This window comes from Podarcis melisellensis (assembly GCF_964234715.1).
Source record: "Podarcis melisellensis genome assembly, chromosome: 10".
In the NCBI taxonomy this organism is placed as follows: Eukaryota; Metazoa; Chordata; class Lepidosauria; order Squamata; family Lacertidae; genus Podarcis; species Podarcis melisellensis.
In genome coordinates, this window is record NC_138542.1 from 59,670,887 (window position 1) to 59,690,864 (window position 19,978).

The 19,978-nt window shown below is 42.1% G+C and overlaps 2 protein-coding genes and 1 long non-coding RNA gene across 3 annotated transcripts; 1 reads left to right on the top strand and 2 right to left on the bottom strand.

Moving 5' to 3' along the window:
• The first annotated feature begins 178 nt into the window (after positions 1-178).
• Positions 179-10,510, top strand: LOC309378845. The gene is made up of 2 exons (XR_014172178.1): positions 179-500; positions 10,299-10,510. It is a non-coding gene; the product is annotated as an uncharacterized lncRNA (long non-coding RNA).
• LOC309378743 (aldo-keto reductase family 1 member C3-like) lies at positions 412-7,492 on the bottom strand. Its single transcript, XM_081927371.1, has 9 exons — positions 7,271-7,492; positions 6,040-6,207; positions 5,292-5,408; positions 4,707-4,784; positions 4,368-4,490; positions 3,164-3,273; positions 2,037-2,202; positions 1,298-1,380; positions 412-924 (listed from the first exon to the last, which is right to left on the bottom strand). The coding sequence occupies exons 1-9, from the start codon at positions 7,355-7,357 to the stop codon at positions 882-884; spliced, it is 975 nt and encodes a 324-aa protein (XP_081783497.1). The 5' UTR covers positions 7,358-7,492; the 3' UTR covers positions 412-881.
• LOC309378750 (aldo-keto reductase family 1 member C3-like) lies at positions 10,418-19,858 on the bottom strand. Its single transcript, XM_081927381.1, has 9 exons — positions 19,654-19,858; positions 17,676-17,828; positions 16,907-17,023; positions 16,331-16,408; positions 15,992-16,114; positions 13,827-13,936; positions 11,826-11,991; positions 11,078-11,160; positions 10,418-10,704 (listed from the first exon to the last, which is right to left on the bottom strand). Exons 1-9 carry the CDS (start codon positions 19,738-19,740, stop codon positions 10,662-10,664), a joined length of 960 nt encoding a protein of 319 aa, XP_081783507.1. The 5' UTR covers positions 19,741-19,858; the 3' UTR covers positions 10,418-10,661.
• Positions 19,859-19,978: the final 120 nt, after the last annotated feature.

The following is a 19,978-nucleotide window of genomic DNA, read 5'->3' on the forward strand; positions in this document are numbered from 1 at the left end:
ACATCTGAAGACAACCCTGTTTAGGGAAGCTTTTAATGTTTAATAGGTTATTGTATTTTAATATTCTGTTGGAAGCCACCCAGAGTGGCTGGAGAAACCCAGCCAGATGGGTGGGGTATAAATAATAAATAATAATAATAATAATAATAATAATAATAATAATAATAATAATAATTATATCTGGTTGGCCACTGGAGAACAGGTTGCTGGACGAGATGGGCCAATGGCCTGATGCAGCAGGCTCTTCTTATTTTCTGAAGTTATTTCAAATCATCTTGGCAATAAATCTCAGGCTATGCAGCTGCTCCTTTTTATGAATGTTAATCCTTCCCCCTTGTGCTATTTCCAATATATGAATCACTCCCTTGAAACTGCTATTTGACACATTAGGGAGAACTAGGGATGGAGGAGTTCAGTTTTGTTCACATTTGAATGAGAAACTACACAGCTCACACTTCTTGAACCAATATACAAATCGAAATGCATATCGAAATTTCTCAGTTATGCTGAGAAAGTGGCAATTATCTGTATTGTGTGATGCAGTTGTTCAGCTAGAGAATCATTACAAAAATGCATATACTGGGGGTAAAGTATGCATTAAAGGACATATATCAGTGAAAACACCATGCAAAAATGCTTTATTTTAGCCAAAAGAAAAATGTGTATGGTAGGAGAAATTTACAATGATGAATTTTCATGAGATTTTCAAAAATCCCAAACTGATGTGGAGATATGTGTAACTGAAGTGTGGAAAATGAGCCGCTGGATTGCTGGGAGGAACTGATACTGACAGATTTGCCCGCCCCTAGTTAGAACAAATGCTTTCTATGCAAAAGGACCCAGGTTCAGAAGGGGATAAATTGGCGATGGGAGATGGGTCCTTATTCCACATCTGGCGGGTAATATTGTGGGTGACCAGCAAATCTGTAACAAAAGAAAATAGAGTCAACACTCAGGGTGGGGAAGATGCACAAGCAACACACATTGATCTGTTGCCAGCCATTGCGTCACGAGACCATTTCACACAGTGCATTGTAAGGCCCCCGAGTTTGCCATCAAATGGCAAATATCTCCCTGCTGAATATCTGGGAGGCTGAAATTCAAAATGCACCCCACTCCAATAATGAATGGGGATTCATACAAAGTTTCCACAGTAATGCCTTCTATAATTTCACCTTATTCTCTATGAAGAGAAGAGATGGATGCCAGATTTCTTCTTCCTTTTGCTCTCGCAGTATCAATTCTTGCGTAAACCACTTTTATGTATTTATATGCTTACTATATAAATGTGACTTACATTTCCGCTTTTAAAAAGCTCATGCTTTTGTGAAGGCCATCAATGGATTTCATATCCTCCTCAGACAACTGGAATGTAAATGCCTGTCAGGAGGAGAAAATAAAATGCTGAGGTGCTTTTACCTCATCTCTTCTTTTTGCACCTCAGAGCTGTGCACCTTTTTCCAGCCACAGAGAAACCAAAGCGAACTTTGCTACCACCTTCCAAAGTTTATTTCCTTCATTCAACAGCTTCAGTCCAGATGTCCTCCCATTGAGGGAATTTTATAGGCATAGTAATGTAGGTTTGCAATAGAACAGGAGTGGGGAAACTGTGGCCCCCCAGATGTGGATGGACTCCAACTCCCCATCGGTCTTCGCCATCATGACCAATGGTCAGGATGACGGAAGTCATAGTCCAGCGAATGAGTTTCTTTAAGCAGTGCATAGCTAAACTACTGAACTTGCTCCATGCGAGACAGTGACAGCCACCAACTTGGATGGCTTTAAACATTAGACAAGTTCATGGTGGATAAGAATACTAATGGAAGGTAGTCATGATGGTTGCACTCTGACTTCGTGGTCTGAGGCAGTGATTCTTCTGAATACCTGCTGCTGGAAACTCCTCCAACTTCTTGAGTCCCCAAACCAAGATGTGCATCTTCACTTTCGTACTCCTGCATATGACCCATGAGAACATAGTGTCCAAAGATGTGCTTTTTCGGTATTGTTTTTTAATGGATTAATATATACTGCTTTACCTGGGCATTTTCCTCAATTCGCTTTCTGGTGTAGGTCTTCACCAGGACCACCAAGCCACGCTGCAGTTGGTAGCGAATAGCCACAAGAGCTGGGGTTTTGTTGTACTTTTTGGCGATCGCACCCAACAGAGGGTCTTCAAGCAGGGGACGAGTGTTTTGATCTATCCTGCCGGAAAGCAACATGGAGAGGTGTGTTTCTGGTGTCCAGAATATATAAATCTCACTCTAAAATTAATACAGTATTGGCCTAGTCCATGCAAAATACACTAAATATTTTGTATTTAAAGCTTGGTTAGTCGATTTGAATTAATATAAGTTTTTAGTATCATGCTCTACTCCCTCCACCAATAAATCGCAAACTCATGTGTTGCACGTGGATCATTCTGTAGCCAAAATGGTAGCATTTGTGCACAAAAGAGAGGTTTTTCCTTTGCTTAAGTACAATCAGTATTGGGGAGGGGGACACCTAAGGCAGGAAAGAAAGGCCCAAAGAATCCTGTGTGCCTGCTGGAGAGTTGATGTTCAAATGAAATAGAGGATCCTGGACGAATGAACAGCTCATTGTCTTGAAGGAGAACTCAATATTTGTTGCTGGTCCCACTTGTTAAAAATAAGCATTGAAGTGGCTTCCAATATAGATAAAAACAATACAATTTAAAATTCTGAGACACACAAAACAAGCTATGTAAAAAGAGAAATGCTATAATTGTTTACAGTAAATGTAAGCCTGGATACAGGGTCCTTTCATCTCTGTCATTCTACATAATATAAATATGATTTAAAAACAGCACAAAATTTCAGAAGCAGAAATTATTAAATAGCCCCCTGCCTGTAACATTTAAAAACATACGTTTGGGAGAAGTCAAGCATTTATATATATAAAAAAACACTTCAGCAATGGGAAGGTATCTGAGAATGTCTCAAATGGGAGGGGAAAAGCTTTGTAGATCTCTTTGTGGAATGATTTCCCCAATTGTGGGGCCACTACAGAAAAGGTCCTGATGCTGGTATTCACCACAATGCTTTTTATTAATTGTGGGGCCCAGAATGCAACCTAAAGAATTGATGTAGATGCTGGGGAATAGTCGGCATAGGTGGTCCCCAAACATTTTGGCTTCATCTCTTACCATCTTGGGTTCCTTTGGGATCCCAGGACACTATATCCTTCCAAGATGATGTTGTTTGACTTGCAGAAGGCCAGCAGCTTGCTTTGGTTCCGATAAGGATGGCATTCAACCTGTGGATTCAAAATCCCCCAACACAACCCAAAAGTGAGAATTCAGATGAAACAAAGAATACCGTGAAATAAAGGAAAGGCAGAAAAGCAGAAGCATGCTATTATTTTTTGAAATATCCCAGTGTTACGTTTCTTAAGGTGTGTTTTGTTTTCTGATGCATCAGAATCTTTAATTGACCATTCTTGCAATTGTGGTTTCTATTGCCATACTCCTCACCTGTGAAATGTGTATTAGGTGGATATGAGGGACAGGGCTTATTCCCCCTCAATCTCCTGTCACTCCAGCCCTGTTGAGTCATTATATCCGAATAAGAAATATCCTGGGCACACTGTCCTGCCTGCAGTGTCTCTATTTCTGCCCACTCAGTCTCTGAATTTTGTATGTTGAGCAAAAAGGCCTGATGAGCGCTTTACCTGGCTTTCCATCAATGTGAGAAGATGCCTTTATATCAGGCTTCCTCAACCTCGGCCCTCCAGATGTTTTGAGACTACAATTCCCATAATCCCTGACCACTGGTCTTCCTAGCTAGGGATCGTGGGAGTTGTAGGCCAAAAACATCTGGAAGTGCCGAGGTTGAGGAAGCCTGCTCTATATCATCTGGGACGCTTCTTTATCAGGGTCTCAAAAAACTTCGGTCTCATTGGTTATAAGATATACACCAATTTGCAAGTGAATCAGGGCTGCTGCAACAGCTTTGCCCAGATGCCTAACTCAAAAGCCCTTCACTCCCCAATTGAGAACTTCCAGAGTCCCTACAAGAGGCTGTGTGGGCCCTGACTGCTTGAAGGCCTCCTTCTACCTGAGATGCCTGTTTCAAACATTATGGACTTCTCCATACGTTCTTTTTTCTGAGGATTCAGAGGTTTTGATTAAATGAGAACCCATTACTGGTTCCAGTAATTTAGGGGAGTCCACCCCACAACTCACAACCATATCTTCTTGTGACTGGATCTGCAACCTTATAGTGTTAAGCAAGTTTTTTCAGAGAATGGCTGTGTTCATCCAAACAAAGGTCCGCTCACAAAAGAGCTTAAATAAAGAAGCTTTCAACTGTGCTTGGTACAAACCACTAAAAAAAGCAATGCCACTTGACCTGGTTTATCACTGGCTTGTATTTCAATCCTGGCTTGTTCAGGATCAATTCCAGCTGCTTACGGGTGAAGTTGGACACTCCGATGGACCTCACCAAGCCGGCATCTTTGCACGCTTCCATTGCCTGGCAAAGTAAACACGACATGTTTGTTGAGTGGTGTTTGTTGAATAGCTGGGACCAAACTTTTTTCCAGATTAAGACTGGAGTCTTATAGTTCACCAGCTCTCATAGGAGCCATTGTGTGAGTCATTGTTCTGGACATGCCTCCTCTGGTGGAAGGCTACTGTGCTCTGTATCTGAATGACTCAAGGGATGGATTTCCTAATCCCAGGCACCTACCTCCCATGTCTGACGAAGATCTACGTTGTCAATAATCAATTTTTTGTCTTCTCCCATGGGAACTAAATCTGGTCCAGGCTACAAAAGAAGGAAGCAGAGGGAATAAATGCACTTCAGGCCTAGATGTTTTCTTACCTCTGTAATATTATCTAATACTAATGGACAGTGATAAAAAAGGGAGTTCACCTTCCAGGGGCCGATACCACAGTGCAGGGATCTGTGGGAAACTAAAGTAACAAGCCCAGGTCTGTCTCCCCATCTCTCCAACCCTTTTTATTCTTCCCTCGCTCCCTCCCCAAGTCCTGCTCTGCACACAATTTCTTTCTTATGATGCCTATGTGGTTAATGTAATCATTATATGCAAAGGTTTTCTTTAACTGGCATGTTTCTCCCCCAAAATCTGGGAGCGATCATTCTTTGATTAAGATATGTTCTAGCAGAGAACTGTCAGCATCTCTAGGAAATGACAATTCCCAATGTTCCTTCAGGGAATAAAATATTTTTAACAGGCCCTCCCCCCACACATTCAAATATTGTACTCAATACCTGCTCAAGTAGTCAATTATGACATCAATAATGACTTACCTTCATAGAATATGGATTGTGAATTACGAACAGATCCATGTAGTCAAACTGGAGTTTCTTCAGGGATTCTTCTAAGCATTTCCGAACCAGCTCAGGGCGGTGGAAGGTACTCCAAAGCTGTCAAAAATATAAATATATTTATATTTTCACACAGCCATAGAGTTTTTGGGTCTCGGGACCATATAGCTGTGGCAGATGACTATTCTGGTGTGCACAGTGTTAAGGGCAAACTCAAATATTGTTCTGAAGAGTATTCTGAATTGCTGTGGTGAGGTAAAGCAATTTTAAAACCATTATAAATAATATTTTTACTATTTATTTATTAAATTTCTATATTGCCCTTCATCAAAAGATCTTGGAACAGTTCACAAGATAAAAGCACAAATAAATAGTCAAAACAGAAGCAACAGAACTGTAATCCATCCTCCCACAAACAGGTTTAAAAAGGGTGTAGAATATTAATAATTCCAAGGCCTGGTTGAAGAGGAACATATTTGCCTGGTACCTAGAGGTGTATAATGAACCTCCCTGCAGAGAGCATTCCCCCAACAGAAAAGTATTTGCCACCCTCTGAGCCTCACATGGAGGAGGCATACAAAGAGTCTCGGAGGATGAATGCAGAGTCTGGGTAGGTTTATATAGGGAGAGGCATTTTGCTCTGATTTTGTTAAATAATGACTGTGAAATAGCATCATGATGCAGGCACTATATTTTACTCATTTTTTGTAAAAAAAATTGCCATACTCACTTTTCCAGTGTAGAAAACGTCTTCCCTTTTTACTGTTCCATCTGAAATCTTCGCACGAACGGCCCTTCCAATGTCCTCCTCATTCTGATATACATATGCGCCATCAATATGACGGAAGCCGAATTCTATTGCTATCTTTGTAACCTCCTCACACTTGCTTTTTTGATTCTACCCGTTGAAAAGGTGAAAAAGTTAGTCAAGGTTTCTGCCACAGTGCAGAAATTTTGTATCAAAGTAACACTGATTGTCGGTGGACATTGTCAAACCAGACCTGAGTCATCAAATAAAAATAAAGAAAAAACATGTGAAAAAGTGATTTATATGCTTTGTATTATGCCAAATAACATTGTGCCACCGAATGGCATGCAGGATTTAAAACGAGCAATCAATTAACTTGTCAGTTATTTTGGTTCAAACAGTGGAACACTGTTGACACATACAGTTTGTAGAATGCTCCTTTTAAAAAATCGTTTAATGTTTCTGAAAGACAGTAGATGAGATATCCAAGAAGGGATTGAGGAAGTCTCTTCGTCAGCATGTATGTCTTTGTATAAAATAGATTCTACCCTCACTTTATATGTGAATGGAGCAGACATATGAATTGGAAAAAGGAAAATTTCTTCAAAAAAACTGAGTGGTAGCTTTTATTTGGTAAATTCATGATATTCCTAGAAATTAATTTAATTACAAAACAAGAATCGACACCGATCCCTTCATTTACGTTGCTGGTGATATGGACCAAATGAAGATGGTTTGGATAAAGAATTGATTCTATATTTATTGTTAGTGTCCAAAATAGTTAGCTAATGTCTGGTGATTTTGGATAATAGTATTACTCCCAATAAAAGTAATAGTGGGCACTTATAGTTCTATAGAAAGATTTTTTTAAAATATCACTAGACATTTTGCACTGGGGACTTTGAAACCTGCAGCAACTCACACTGGAAACTGTTTCTCAGCTGCAAACCATCCAAGTCTTGCACAAAACATTATTTGCTCCTGTTTCTGCTGGCTGAGGACCCTTGTTGAACAAGAAGTTTTAAGTGCTGCAAAGCATCTGTTGCATTCTTGGCTGCTGTGACACAAGAGGTTTTCATGCACAGTTGGCTTCTCAGATCAGGTGAGGTATCTCATGCTGTGCTTTGCAATGTATGAAGCACCCAGCAGCTGGCAGGCATTTTGCTCTTCAAAAACAAATTACAAGAATCTGAGAGTTAAATGTTTTACTTACAGCATCCAGAGTATAGGTTCCAAACCCCAATACAGGGATTTTGTTCCCATCATTCATTGTAATGCCACGGTCTTTGCTAAGTGCCATTTTCTGCTTCTGTGCTTGTTCAGTTCTTGGCTGCAGGCTGAAACTGATCAACACTTTTGTGGCAAAAGGAAAAACTTGAGTGAGAAAAATGAAGGTTGTGTTTCCAATAAAATGCCTTCTGTTGGCACGATAGGTGGGGCTTGTCTAAGCAAATGCTCTGAAGAAATGAGAGAGAAGGTCGGGGAATCCTATGGCCAACCTTTTATCAGTAACCTTCAGCAGTAACCTTTGTACACCAGCAGTTTCCTTGTTGACTTAGCAGCGTTGCTTTCACAGGATAAAAAATAGCTGTCATATGAAGGCCTGACACTGCGTGTTCCAAGGGCCAGAAGAACACACAAAGGATGTAAGGAAAGAAAGGACCGTATGAATAAGATCCCAAACTGCCTCTGGCTGTGTACACTTTGCCAGCACATGTAAAACGCATTTGATGTGCATGACATTCCCCGAAGAATCCTGGGAACTGAGATTTGTTAAAGATGCTGGGAATGATAGCTTTGTAAAATGTCTTCTGTTGGCACGATAGGAGGGGAGTGCTTAAATACCCTGAAGAAATGAGAGAGAAGGGCAGGGAAACTTTGGCCAACTTTTTATCAGTGATTTTTAACAGAATGCCCTTTGCTACACCTGCAGCTTTCATTGTTGAATTAGCAGCATTATAGCTGTATTATTATTATTATTATTATTATTATTATTATTATTATTATTATTATTATTATTATTATTAGCATTCCAATAAAGCAATGCAGAGGCTTATTGCAATCTTCAATCAAGAAACTTCACCTCTTAGTTAGATCAGTAAATGTTAGACATATGAAAAGCAAGCCTAAAAGCTATGCAAACCTTTTCTTCAGGATGTAGTATTGAAGTGAAAACACATATGCTCTGAAACAAAATAATAAATGAAATATGTGGAGGCATCTGTTAACCCAAAGAAGCTGGGTATTCTGAGTGCCAATGAACACACAAAGGATGTAAGGAAGGAAAGGAGCATACAAATAAGATCCCAAACTGCCTCTGGCTGTGTACACTTTGCCAGCACATGTAAAACACATTTGATGTGCACGACATTCCCCAAAGAATCCTGGGAACTGAGATTTGTTAAAGATGCTGGGAATGATAGCTTTGTGAGGGGTAAACTACAGTTCCCATAGTTCTTTTCGAGGGGTCATATGCTTTAAAAAAAACACGAAGATCATGGCCACTGGTCCCATCACCTCCTGGCAAATAGAAGGGGAAGAAATGGAGGTAGTGAGAGATTTTACTTTCTTGGGCTCAATGATCACTGCAGATGGTGACAGCAGCCACGAAATTAAAAGACGCCTGCTTCTTGGGAGAAGGGCAATGACAGGCCTAGACAGCATCTTGAGAAGTAGAGACATCACCTTGCCAACAAAGGTTCGTATAGTTAAAGCTATGGTTTTCCCAGTCGTGATGTATGGAAGTGAGAGCTGGACCATCAAGAAGGCTGATCGCCGAAGAATTGATGCTTTTGAATTATGGTGCTGGAGGAGACTCTTGAGAGTCCCATGGACTGCAAGAAGATCAAACCTCTCCATACTGAAGGAAATCAACCCTGAGTGCTCACTGGAAGGACAGATTGTAAAGCTGAGGCTCCAGTACTTTGGCCACCTCATGAGAAGAGAAGACTCCCTGGAGAAGACCCTGATGTTGGGAAAGATGGAGGGCACAAGGAGAAGGGGACGGCAGAGGACGAGATGGTTGGATAGTGTTTTCGAGGTTACCAGCATGAGTTTGACCAAACTGCGGTAGGCAGTGGAGGACAGAGGTGCCTGGCGTTCTCTGGTCCATGGGGTCACGAAGAGTCGGACACGACTAAACGACTAAACAACAACAAATGCTTTAAAAGTGCTCCAAATCATAGGATCATAGAAATGTGGACTTGGAAGGGACAGTGAGGACCATCTATTTCAACCCCTTGCAATGCAGGAATCTTTCGCCCAACGTGGGGCTCAAACCCACAACGCTGAGATTAGAGCCTCATGCTGTACCAACTGAGCTGTCCCTCAGGTGTGTTTGTTTACACAGTCATCTTCTGGTTTGCAGTAAACAACATCAGAATGCAATGCACCATAAGAAATGTTAGGATGGATAAAGGATGTGGAACATGGCACCTTGTGCATAATGCTCACCCTGAATTCAGATTAAAAGGAAGCGTGTCCACAGCCTCAGCTTTTACTGGAGGGACTGAGTGGGAGACTACAAGTAGCAACAAATGATTTCAACAAGGACATTTTGAATATTGTTACAGATTCCAGAGGATAGAATGCATGCGTATAACATCATCTGCTGTGAAACAGAGTGACCAGAGAAACATAGTCATAATTCATTTCAGGTTGAGCTGGCAGACAATTGAAACCCAGATTTCTTTCCTCCTCACAGCCAGCAGAGGACCTCAGAGCCAGTAATGGTCATTCCTGCCCATCCCTTCCTCAGAAGTGGAAGCAGCGACTTTGTAATTTAGGGAAGGTTTTAATGTTTAATAGGTTATTGTATTTTAATATTCCATTGGAAGCCGCCCAGAGTGGCTGGAGAAACCCAGCCAGATGGGCGGGGTATAAATTATTATTATTATTATTATTATTATTATTATTATTATTATTATTATTCTATCTGGTTGGACACTGGGAGAACAGGTTGCTGGACTAGATGGGCCACTGGCCTGATTCAGCAGGCTTTTCTTATTTTCTGAAGGTATTTCAAATCATCTTGGCAATAAATCTCAGGCTATGCAGCTGCTTCTTTTTATGAATGTTAATCTCTCCCCCCCCTATTTTCAATATACGAATCACCCTCTTAAAACTGCTATTGGACACATTAGGCAGAACTAGGGATGGAGGAGGAGTTCAATTTTATTCACATTTTAATGAGAAACTACACAGCTCACACTTCTTGACCCAATATGCAAATCGAAATGCAGTTATCCAAAAGAAAGTGGCAATTCTCTGTATTGTGTGATGCAGTTGTTCAGCTACAGAATAATTGCAAAAATGCATATACTGGGCTAAAGTATGCATTAAGAGCATATATCAGTGAAAACACCATGCAAACATGCTTTATTTTAGCCAAAAGTGCAAAGAAAAATGTGCATGGTAGGAGAAATTTGCACTGATGAATTTTCAAGGGATTTTCTTTTCATCCCAAACTGATATGGAGATTTGAGGAACTGAAGAGTGGAAAATGAGATGCTGGGAGGAACTGATATTCACAGATTTGCCCAGTGTTTTCCATGCAAAAGGACCCAGGTTCAGAAGGGGATAAATTGGAGATGGGAGACGGGTCCTTATTCCACATCTGGTGAGTAATACTGTGGGTGACCAGCAAATCTGAAACAAAAGAAAAGAGTCAACACTCAAGGGTGTGGAATATGCGCAAGCAACACACATTGATCTGTTGCCAGCCATTACTTTATGAGACCATTTCACACAGTGCATTGTAAGCTCCCCGAGTTTGCCACCAAACGTCCGCTCTCCTGACTATCTGGGAGGCTGAAATTCAAAATGCACCTCACTCCAACAATGCATGGGGCTTTCGTACAAAGTCTCCACAGTAATGCCTTCTATAATGTCACCTTATTCTCTATGAAGAGAAGAGATGGATGCCAGATATTTTCTTCCTTTTGCTCTAGCAGTATCAATTCTTGCGTGAACCACTTTTATGTATACTATTATGTATGCTTACTATTTAAATATTACTTACATTTCCATTTTCATGTAGCTCATGTTTTTGTGAAGGCCATCCATGGATTTCATATCCTCCTCAGACAGCTGGAAAGTAAATGCCTGTCAGGGGGAGAAAATAAAATGCTGAGGTGCTTTTACCTCATCTCTTCTTTTTGCACCTCAGAGCTGGTCACCTTTTTCCAGCAACAGAGATACCAAAGCGAACTTTTCTACCACCTTCCAAAGTTTATTTCCTTCGTTCAGCAGCCTCAGTCCAGATGTCCTCCCACTGAGGGAATTTTATATGCATAGTAATGTAGGTTTGCAATAGAACAGGAATGGGGAAACGGTGTCCCCCCAGATGTGGATGGACTCCAACTCCCCATCAGTCTCCGCCATCATGTCCAATGGTCAGGGATGAGGGAGGTCATACTCCAGCGAATGTAGTTCACTACTTCTTCTTGCAGTTCATAGCTAAACTACTGAACTTGCTTCCATGCGAGATAGTGACAGCCACCAACTTGGATTGCTTTAAACATTAAACAAGTTCATGGTGGATAAGAATACCAATGGAATCTAGTCATGATGGTTGCACTCTGACTTCACAGTCTGAGGCAGTGATTCTTCTGAATACCCACTTCTGGAAACTCCTCCAACATCTTGAGTCCCCAAATCAAGATGTGCATCTTCCCTCCAACACGAGTCATGTGACCTGTGAGATCACAGTGTCCAAATGACGTGCTTTTTCAGTATTGTATTTTTAATGGATTTATATATTGTTTTACCTGGGCATTTTCCTCAATTCGCTTTCTGGTGTAGGTCTTCATCAGGACCACTAGGCCACGCTGCAGTTGGTAGCGAATAGCCACGAGAGCTGGGGTTTTGTTGTACTTCTTGGCGATCGAAACCAACAGAGGATCTTCAAGCAGGGGAGGAACGTCTGTATTGCACCTGTTAGAGAGCAACATGGGGTTGAAGGTGTGTTTCTGGTGTCAAGATGCAGAAATATACACGCACAAATATAGGATGGGGGACACTTGGCTTGACAGCAGTATATATGAAGAGGATCTAGGGGTGTTTGGAGACCACAAGCTTGACATGAGTCACGGTGTGATGCGGCAGAAAGAGAAGCAAATGCTATTCGAGGCTGCATCAGCAGAAGTATACTGTCCCGATCAAGGGAAGTAATAGCAGCACTCTATTATGCATTGGTCAGATTTTACCAGGAATATTGTGTCCAGTTCTGGACTCCACAGTTTAAGAAGGATATTGACAAGCTGGAACATGTGCAGAGGAGGGCGAACAAAATGATAAAATATCTGGAACCTGAGCCACATGAGGAATGGTTGAAGGAGCTGAGAATGTTTAGCATGGAGAAGGGTAGACGGACAAGTGATGTGGTAACCATCTTCAAATATCAGAAGGGCTGCCTCATGGAAGATGGAGCTCGCTAGTTTTTTATTGCTTCAGAGGGTAGGACCTGAATCAATGGATTCAAATTACAAGAAAGCAGATTCTGACTAAAAATTAGGAAGAACATTCTGTCTGTAAGAGCTGTTCAACAATGGAATAGACTCTCTCAGATGGGTGGTGATGAGGGGTTGTATACAAATCTAAGTAAGTAAGTATTTTGTATTTAATGGTTGGTTGGTTGGTTCTTTGGTTGGTTGGTTGATGTGAATTAATATAATTTTTTAGTATCCCGTTCTCCACCATAAATTGCAGTCTGAGTGGGACTATACATAAACAAAAGAGGGGTCCCAGCAGGCTTGAGGGAACCCCAAGCTTTGCATAAGTACAAAAATGTACTTGGGGGGGGGGACTAAGAAAGAAAAGCCCCAACAGGCCAATGCGGTTGGTGTCTGCTCAGTGTATAAAGAATCCTGAGTACCTGTTGGAGAGAAAATATGGAGCATTGGGGAGGGAGGTGAAATGTAATGGAGTCTCCTGGAAGAAGGCACGGCTCACTGGGCCAGAACAGGAGAATTCAGTATTGCAAAGTTTTGTTGCTGGTCCCACTTGTGAAAAATAACAATTAGAGGGACTTCCAACACAGATGAAAACAACAGAACTCAAAATTCTGAAACATAGGGAACAGGCTATGCAAAAAGATAAATGCTATAATTATTGAAATGCAATGCCGGGTGCAAGGCCCTTTCATTCCTGCCATTCTACTGCTTAAAGCACCATTAAACATAATATAAATGTAATTTAAAAACAGCACAAAATTTCAGAAGCAGAAATTATTAAACAGCTCCCTGCCTGTAACATTTAAAAACATAAGTTTGGGAGAAGTCAAGCAGTTATATATACAGGTTAAGTACTTAATTCGTTCCAGAGGTCCGCACTTAACCTTAAACGGTTCTTAACCTGAAGCACCACTTTAGCTAATGTGGCCTCCTGCTGCTGCCATGCCGCTGGAGCACGATTTCTGTTCTCATCCTGAAGCAAAGTTCTTAACCCGAGGTAATATTTCTGGGTTAGCGGAATCTGTAACCTGAAGCGTATGTAACCGGAGGTACCACTGTATATAAAAACTTAAGTGATAGGAAGGTTTCTGAGAATGTCTAAATGGGAGGTGAAGAGCTTTGTAGACCTCTCTGTGGAATGAGTTCCCCAATTGTGGGGCCACTAGAGAAAAGGCCCTGGTGGTGGTATCCACCACGAGGATATTTATTAATTGTGGGGCCCAGAATGCAACCAAAAGAGCTGCTGTAGATGCTGGGGAATAGTGGGCATAGGTGGTACCTGAGGTGGTCCCCAAACGTTTTGGCTTCATCTCTTACCATCTTGGGTCCCTTTGGGATCCCAGGACACTATATCCTTCCAGGATGATATTGTTTGACTTGCAGAAGGCCAGCAGCTTGCTTTGGTTCCGATAAGGATGGCATTCAACCTGCAGATTTAAAATACCCCAACACAACTCCAAAGTGAGAATTCAGATGAAACAAACAATACCGTAAAATAAAGGAAAGACAGAAAAGCAGAACCATGCTATTATTTCTTGAATTATCCAGCTGTTACCATTCTTAAAGTGTGTTGTGTTTTCGGATGCATCAGAATCTTTAGAGGACCATTCTTGCATTTGTGGTTTCCATTGCCACGCTCCTCATCCATGAAATATGTGTTTGCTGAAGATGGGGGACAGGGCTTATTCCCCCTCAATCTCCTGTCTCTCCAGCCTTGTAGGAAATATCCTGGGCACACTGTCCTGCCTGCAGTGTCTCTATTTCTGCCCACTCAGGCTCTGAATTTTCTACGCTGAGCAGAAAGGTCTGATGGGGGGATTTGCCTGGTTTTCCATCAAGCGGAGCAGATGATCTGGGACTCTGCTTTATCAGGGTCTCAATAAACTGAAATTTCCAATCAAATTGAGCAGTGGAGACATCAGAAAATAAAATCGGCTCTGGGGGGAGGCACAAGACTTTTCAAAGGGGCCAGATTTATCCCACATGTAAGGAAGCAGTGGTATATTTTTCAATAATCCTCTCTGTGTAAATGCATTTTGTATGTGAAAAGTGTCAGCCCTGTGGCTCAGCAATGGCGGAAGGTATGGGGGGAAGACATGAGAATTAATTGTCTGGGGGGACTGTATTCCCCCCCTTGCTCCCTCTACTGCCATATATGAATTGGATAGTGCATCAAGGCTGGGCAGAGGGTACAAAAAAGCCATGATTCAAGTGGGACTATCTGGACCATTAGTAGTTGCAGGAATTTAGGGGAGTCCACCCCACAACTCATAACCACATCTTCTTGTGACTGGATCTGCTTTTTCAGGGACTGGCTGTGTTTGTCACAACAAAGGTCCTCCCACAAAAAAGCTGAAATAAATACTCATTCAACAAAACCGCTCCTCTTCCCCCAGGGACAGAGTTGTGGGAGGGCATCCAGGACCTTATTGTGACCTGGCAGTGGGTGGAGGGATGCCACCCATGACATTGGGACTCCCAGCCACGTCACGCCCCTGGTTGACCAATCGGGTTAGCCAGGGGTGTGGCTGCTTGCCATTTAAACCTCGGCGCAGTTGGGGGGGTGGCCTCCACTCGCCTCCTCATTGGATCTCCCAGCTCACCTGCCCTCTTTTTATGCGTTGCATGACTTCTGCCTTGCTGCCTGATTTTCGGGGCCAGGTAGTAATTTTTCCTCCATTCTGAAGGAAATCAGCCCTGAGTGCTCACTGGAAGGACAGATCCTGAAGCTGAGGCTCCAATGCTTTGGCCACCTCATGAGAATAGAAGACTCCCTGGAAAAGACCCTGATGTTGGGAAAGATGGAGGGCACAAGGAGAAGGGGACAACAGAGGACGAGATGGTTGGACAGTGTTCTTGAAGCTACCAGAATGAGTTTGACCAAACTGCTGGAGGCAGTGGAAGACAGGAGTGCCTGGCGTGCTTTGGTCCACGGGGTCATGAAGTGTCAGACATGACTAAACAACTAAACAACAACAACAAAAGGAATTTTTTTCCACTTGGCAAATTGGCACCAGCCATTTGGTTTTCCCCTGCCTTGTAGCCACCATCACAACTTAGGCATTGGTTAAGCCTTGTTCATGGGAGGTGAGGTTGCTGCCCCTCCTCATCAAAGGTACCCTGTTAAAGGGATCTGGGTGTGTGGATCCTGTCCAAAGCCTGGGTGTGGGCTAGGGCAATGCCATGATCCCATCAGGGACCATGGGGTGCTCTTAATCGATGTACATCGTAGGGCTCCCCCTAACAGTGGTTTACTGTTAAGAGGCTTCCTGCGGATATGCAGGAGTCAGGATATGGGCTGGTTTTACTCAGTGCCTAAGCCAAACCGCTCAAATCTGTAACCAATCAAGTTGTAGCCTAATTTATACCATTAACCCAAAATATTTGTGTCCGTGGGTTTATTATCTAAGGGAACTGCGGGGCCCGGGGCCTCGCCACGCAACACTTGGAACAAACCCTTACAGAGGTCAATCACACTTTACCTGGTTTATCACTGGCTTGTATTTCAATCCTGGCTTGTTCAGGATCATTTCCAGCTGCTTCCGGGTGAAGTTGGACACTCCGATGGACCTCACCAAGCCAGCATCTTTGCACGCCTCCATTGCCTGGCAAAGAAAGCACAACATGTTTGCTGAGTGGTGTTTGTTGAATAGCTGAGGCCACACTTTTTTCCAGATTAAGATTGGAGTCTTATAGTTCACCAGCTCTCATAGGAGCCATTGTGTGAGTCATTGTTCTGGACATGCCTCCTCTGGTGGAAGGCTACTGTGCTCTGTATGTGAATGACTCAAGGGATGGATTTCCTAATCCCAGGCACCTACCTCCCATGTCTGCCGAAGATCTACGTTGTCAAAAATTGGTTTTTTGTCTTCTCCCACAGGAAAGAAATCTGGTCCAGGCTGGAAAAGAAGGAGGTGGAGGGAATAAGTGCAGGTCAGGCCTAGAAGTTCTCTTTTCTCTGTAATACTATGTATTACTAATGGACAGTGATAAAAAAGAGAGTTCACCTTGCAGGGGCTGATACCACAGTGCAGGGATCTGTGGGAAACTCAAATCACAAGCACAAGTCTGTCTCCCCATCTCTCCAACCCATATTTTTTTCTTCCCTCGCTCCCTCGCCAACTCCTGCTCTGCACACAATTTCTTTGTTATGATGCCTATGTGGTTAATGTAATCATTATATGCAAAGGTTTTCTTTAACTTGAATGGTTTCTCTCCCAAAATCCGGGAGTGACCATTCTTTGATTAAGATATGTTCTAGCAGAGAATTGTCAGCATTTCTAGGAAATGACAATTCCCAATGTTCCTTCAGGGAATCAAATATTTTAGTAGTCTCTCTCTCTCTCCATTCAAATATTGGACTCAATACTTGCATTGTGACATCAATAATTATTTACCTTCATAGAAAATGGATTGTGAATTAAGAACAGATCCATGTAGTCAAACTGGAGTTTCTTCAGCGATTCTTCTAAGCATTTCCGAACCAGCTCTGGGCGATGGAAGGTACTCCAGAGCTGTCAAAAATATAAAGATATTTATATTTTCACACAGCCATAGACTTTATGGGCCTTGGGACAATTTAGCTGTGGCAGATGACTATTCTGGTGTGCACAGTGTTAAAGGCAAACTCAAATATTGTTCTGAAGAGTATTCTGAATTGCTGTGGTGAAGTAGGTGAAGTAATTTAAAAAACCATTATTGCTAATAAAGAACATTTTACTATTTATTTATTAAATTTCTATATTGCCCTTCATCAAAAGTTCTCAGGGTGGTTCACAAGATAAAAGCACAAATAAATAGTCAAAACAGAATCCCTCCTCCCACAAACAGGTTTAAAAAGGGTGTAGAGTATTAATCAGTCCAAGGCCTCGTTAAAGGGGAACATTTTTACCTGGTGCCTAGAGGTGTATAATGAACCTCCTTGTAGAGAGCATTCCCCAAATGGGGAGCCATGCAGAAAAGGCCCCGTTCTCGTTTTGCCGCCCTCCCAGCCTCACATGGAGGAGGCACATGAAGAAGTGCCTCAGAGGATGAACACAGAGTCTGGGTAGGTTTATATAGGGAGAGGCATTTTGCTCTGATATTGTTACGTAATGTCTGTGAAATTGCATCACGATGCAGGCACTATATTTTACTCATTGCCAAATAATTGCCAAGCTCACTCACTTTTCCAGTGTAGAAAATGTCTTCCCTTTTTACTGTTCCGTCTGAAATCTTCGCAAGAACGGCCCGTCCAACGTCCTCCTCAGACTGGTATACATATGCGCCATCAATATGACGGAAGCCGAATTCTATTGCTGTCTTTGTAGCCTCCTCACACTCGCCGGTTGAGAAGGAGAAAAATTTAGTCAATGTCTCTGCTTCAGTGGAGAAATTAATATAAAAGGGTACCTGTAAGTAACCTCGAGTGTTGGTGGACATTGTCAAACTACACCTGAGTCCCATGGACTCAGCTAGGCTGGGTCTAAACACATCAAATAAAAAGAAAGAAAAAGCATATAAAAAAAGTGTGGTGCTGTGGGTTAAACCACAGAGCCTAGGATCTGAAGGTTGGCGGTTCAAATCCCCGCGACAGGGTGAGCTCCCGTTGCTCGGTCCCAGCTCCTGCCCACCTAGCAGTTCAAAAGCACATCAAAGTGCAAGTAGATAAATAGGTACCACTCCGGCGGGAAGGTAAACAGCATTTCCGTGCGCTGCTCTGGTTCACCAGAAGTGGCTTAGTCATCCTGGCCACATGACCTGGAAGCTGTACGCCGGCTCCCTAGGCCAATAAAGCGAGATGAGCACCGCAACCCCAGAGTCGGTCATGACTGGACCTAATGGTCAGGGGTCCCCTTTACCTTTTTATATGCATTGTATTATGCAAAATAACATTGTGCCACCAAATGGCATGCAGGATTGAAAATGAACAATCAATTAACTTATCAGTTATTTTGGTTCAAACAGTGGAACTCTGTTGAGACATACAGTTTGTAGAACGCTCTTTTTTAAAAAAATGGTTTACGGTAAATGTTTGTGAAATAGGAGAGATATCCAAGAAGGGATTGAAAAAGTCTCTTCGTCAGCATGTATCTCTTTGTATAAAATAGATTCTACCCTAGCTTTATATGTGAATGGAGCAGACATATGAATTGGAAAAATGGAAAAAGGAAAATTGCTTTGAAAAACTGGGTGGTAACTTTTATTTGGAAAATTCATGATGTTCCTGGAAATTAATTTAATTTCAAAACAAGAATCGACGCCAATCCCTTCATTTGCATTGCTGGTGATATTGAATGAAAGAAATGAAGATGGTTTGGATAAAGAATTGATTCTATATTTATTGTTAGTGTCCAGAATAGTTAGCTAATGCCTGGTGAATTTGGATAATATTGTTACTCCCAACAAAACTAATAGTAGGCACTTACAGGTCTATAGAAATATTTTTCTAAAAAATATAGAAATATTTTTTAAAAATATCACTAGAAATATTGCACTGGAGACTTTGAACCCTGCAGCAATTCACACCTGAAGCTGTTTCTCAGCTACAAACCACTGATTAGTGCAGGCATCACCAAACGTTTTCATCAGGGGGCCGGTCCACTGTCCCTCAGACCTTATGGGGGGCCGGACTATATTTTGTAGGGGAAAAAATCAACGAATTCCTATGCCCCACAAATAACCTAGAGGTGCATTTTAAATAAAAGCACACATTCTACTCATGTAAAAACACCAGGCAGGTCCCACAAATAACCCAGAGTTATAAAAGGGCACATTCTACTGATTCCCAGACTGTCCACGGGCTGGATTTAGAAGGCAATTGGGCTGGATCCGGTCCCTGGGCCTTAGTTTGCCTACCCATGGATTAGTGCGTGGAATTTAATCTTAAGTTTTACCTTCAGACAGGTTATCTATATGTCAGGTGATTTGATTCTAACAGCTACAGTTGTACCTTGTTCCCGAACAAATTGAGAGTCAAAGCAGCACTTTATGTTGTATTCTTGGCTGCTGTGACCCAAGAAGTTCTCATGCACAGTTGGCTTCTCAGATCAGGTGAGGTACCTAGTCCTATGCTTTGCAATGTATGGAGCACCCTGCAGCTGGCAGGCATTTGGTTCCTCAAAAACAAGTTACTACAATCGTGAGAGTTAAATGTTTTACTTACAGCGTCTTGGGGATAGGTTCCAAATCCCAGTATGGGGATTTTGTTCCCATCATTCATTGTAATTCCACGGTCTTTGCTAAGTGCCATTTCCTGCTTCTGTGCTTGTTCAGTTCTGCAGGCTGAAACTGATCAACACTCTAGTCTAGTGGCAAAAGACTGAGAAAAATGACGTTGGTGTTTCCAATGAAATGCCTTCTGTTGGCATGATAGGAGGGGAGTGCTTAAATAACCCGAAGAAATGAGAGAGAAGGGCAGTGAACCTAAGGCCAACTTTTAATCAGTAACTTTCAGTAGATTGTCCTTACGTACACCAGCAGTTTCCTTG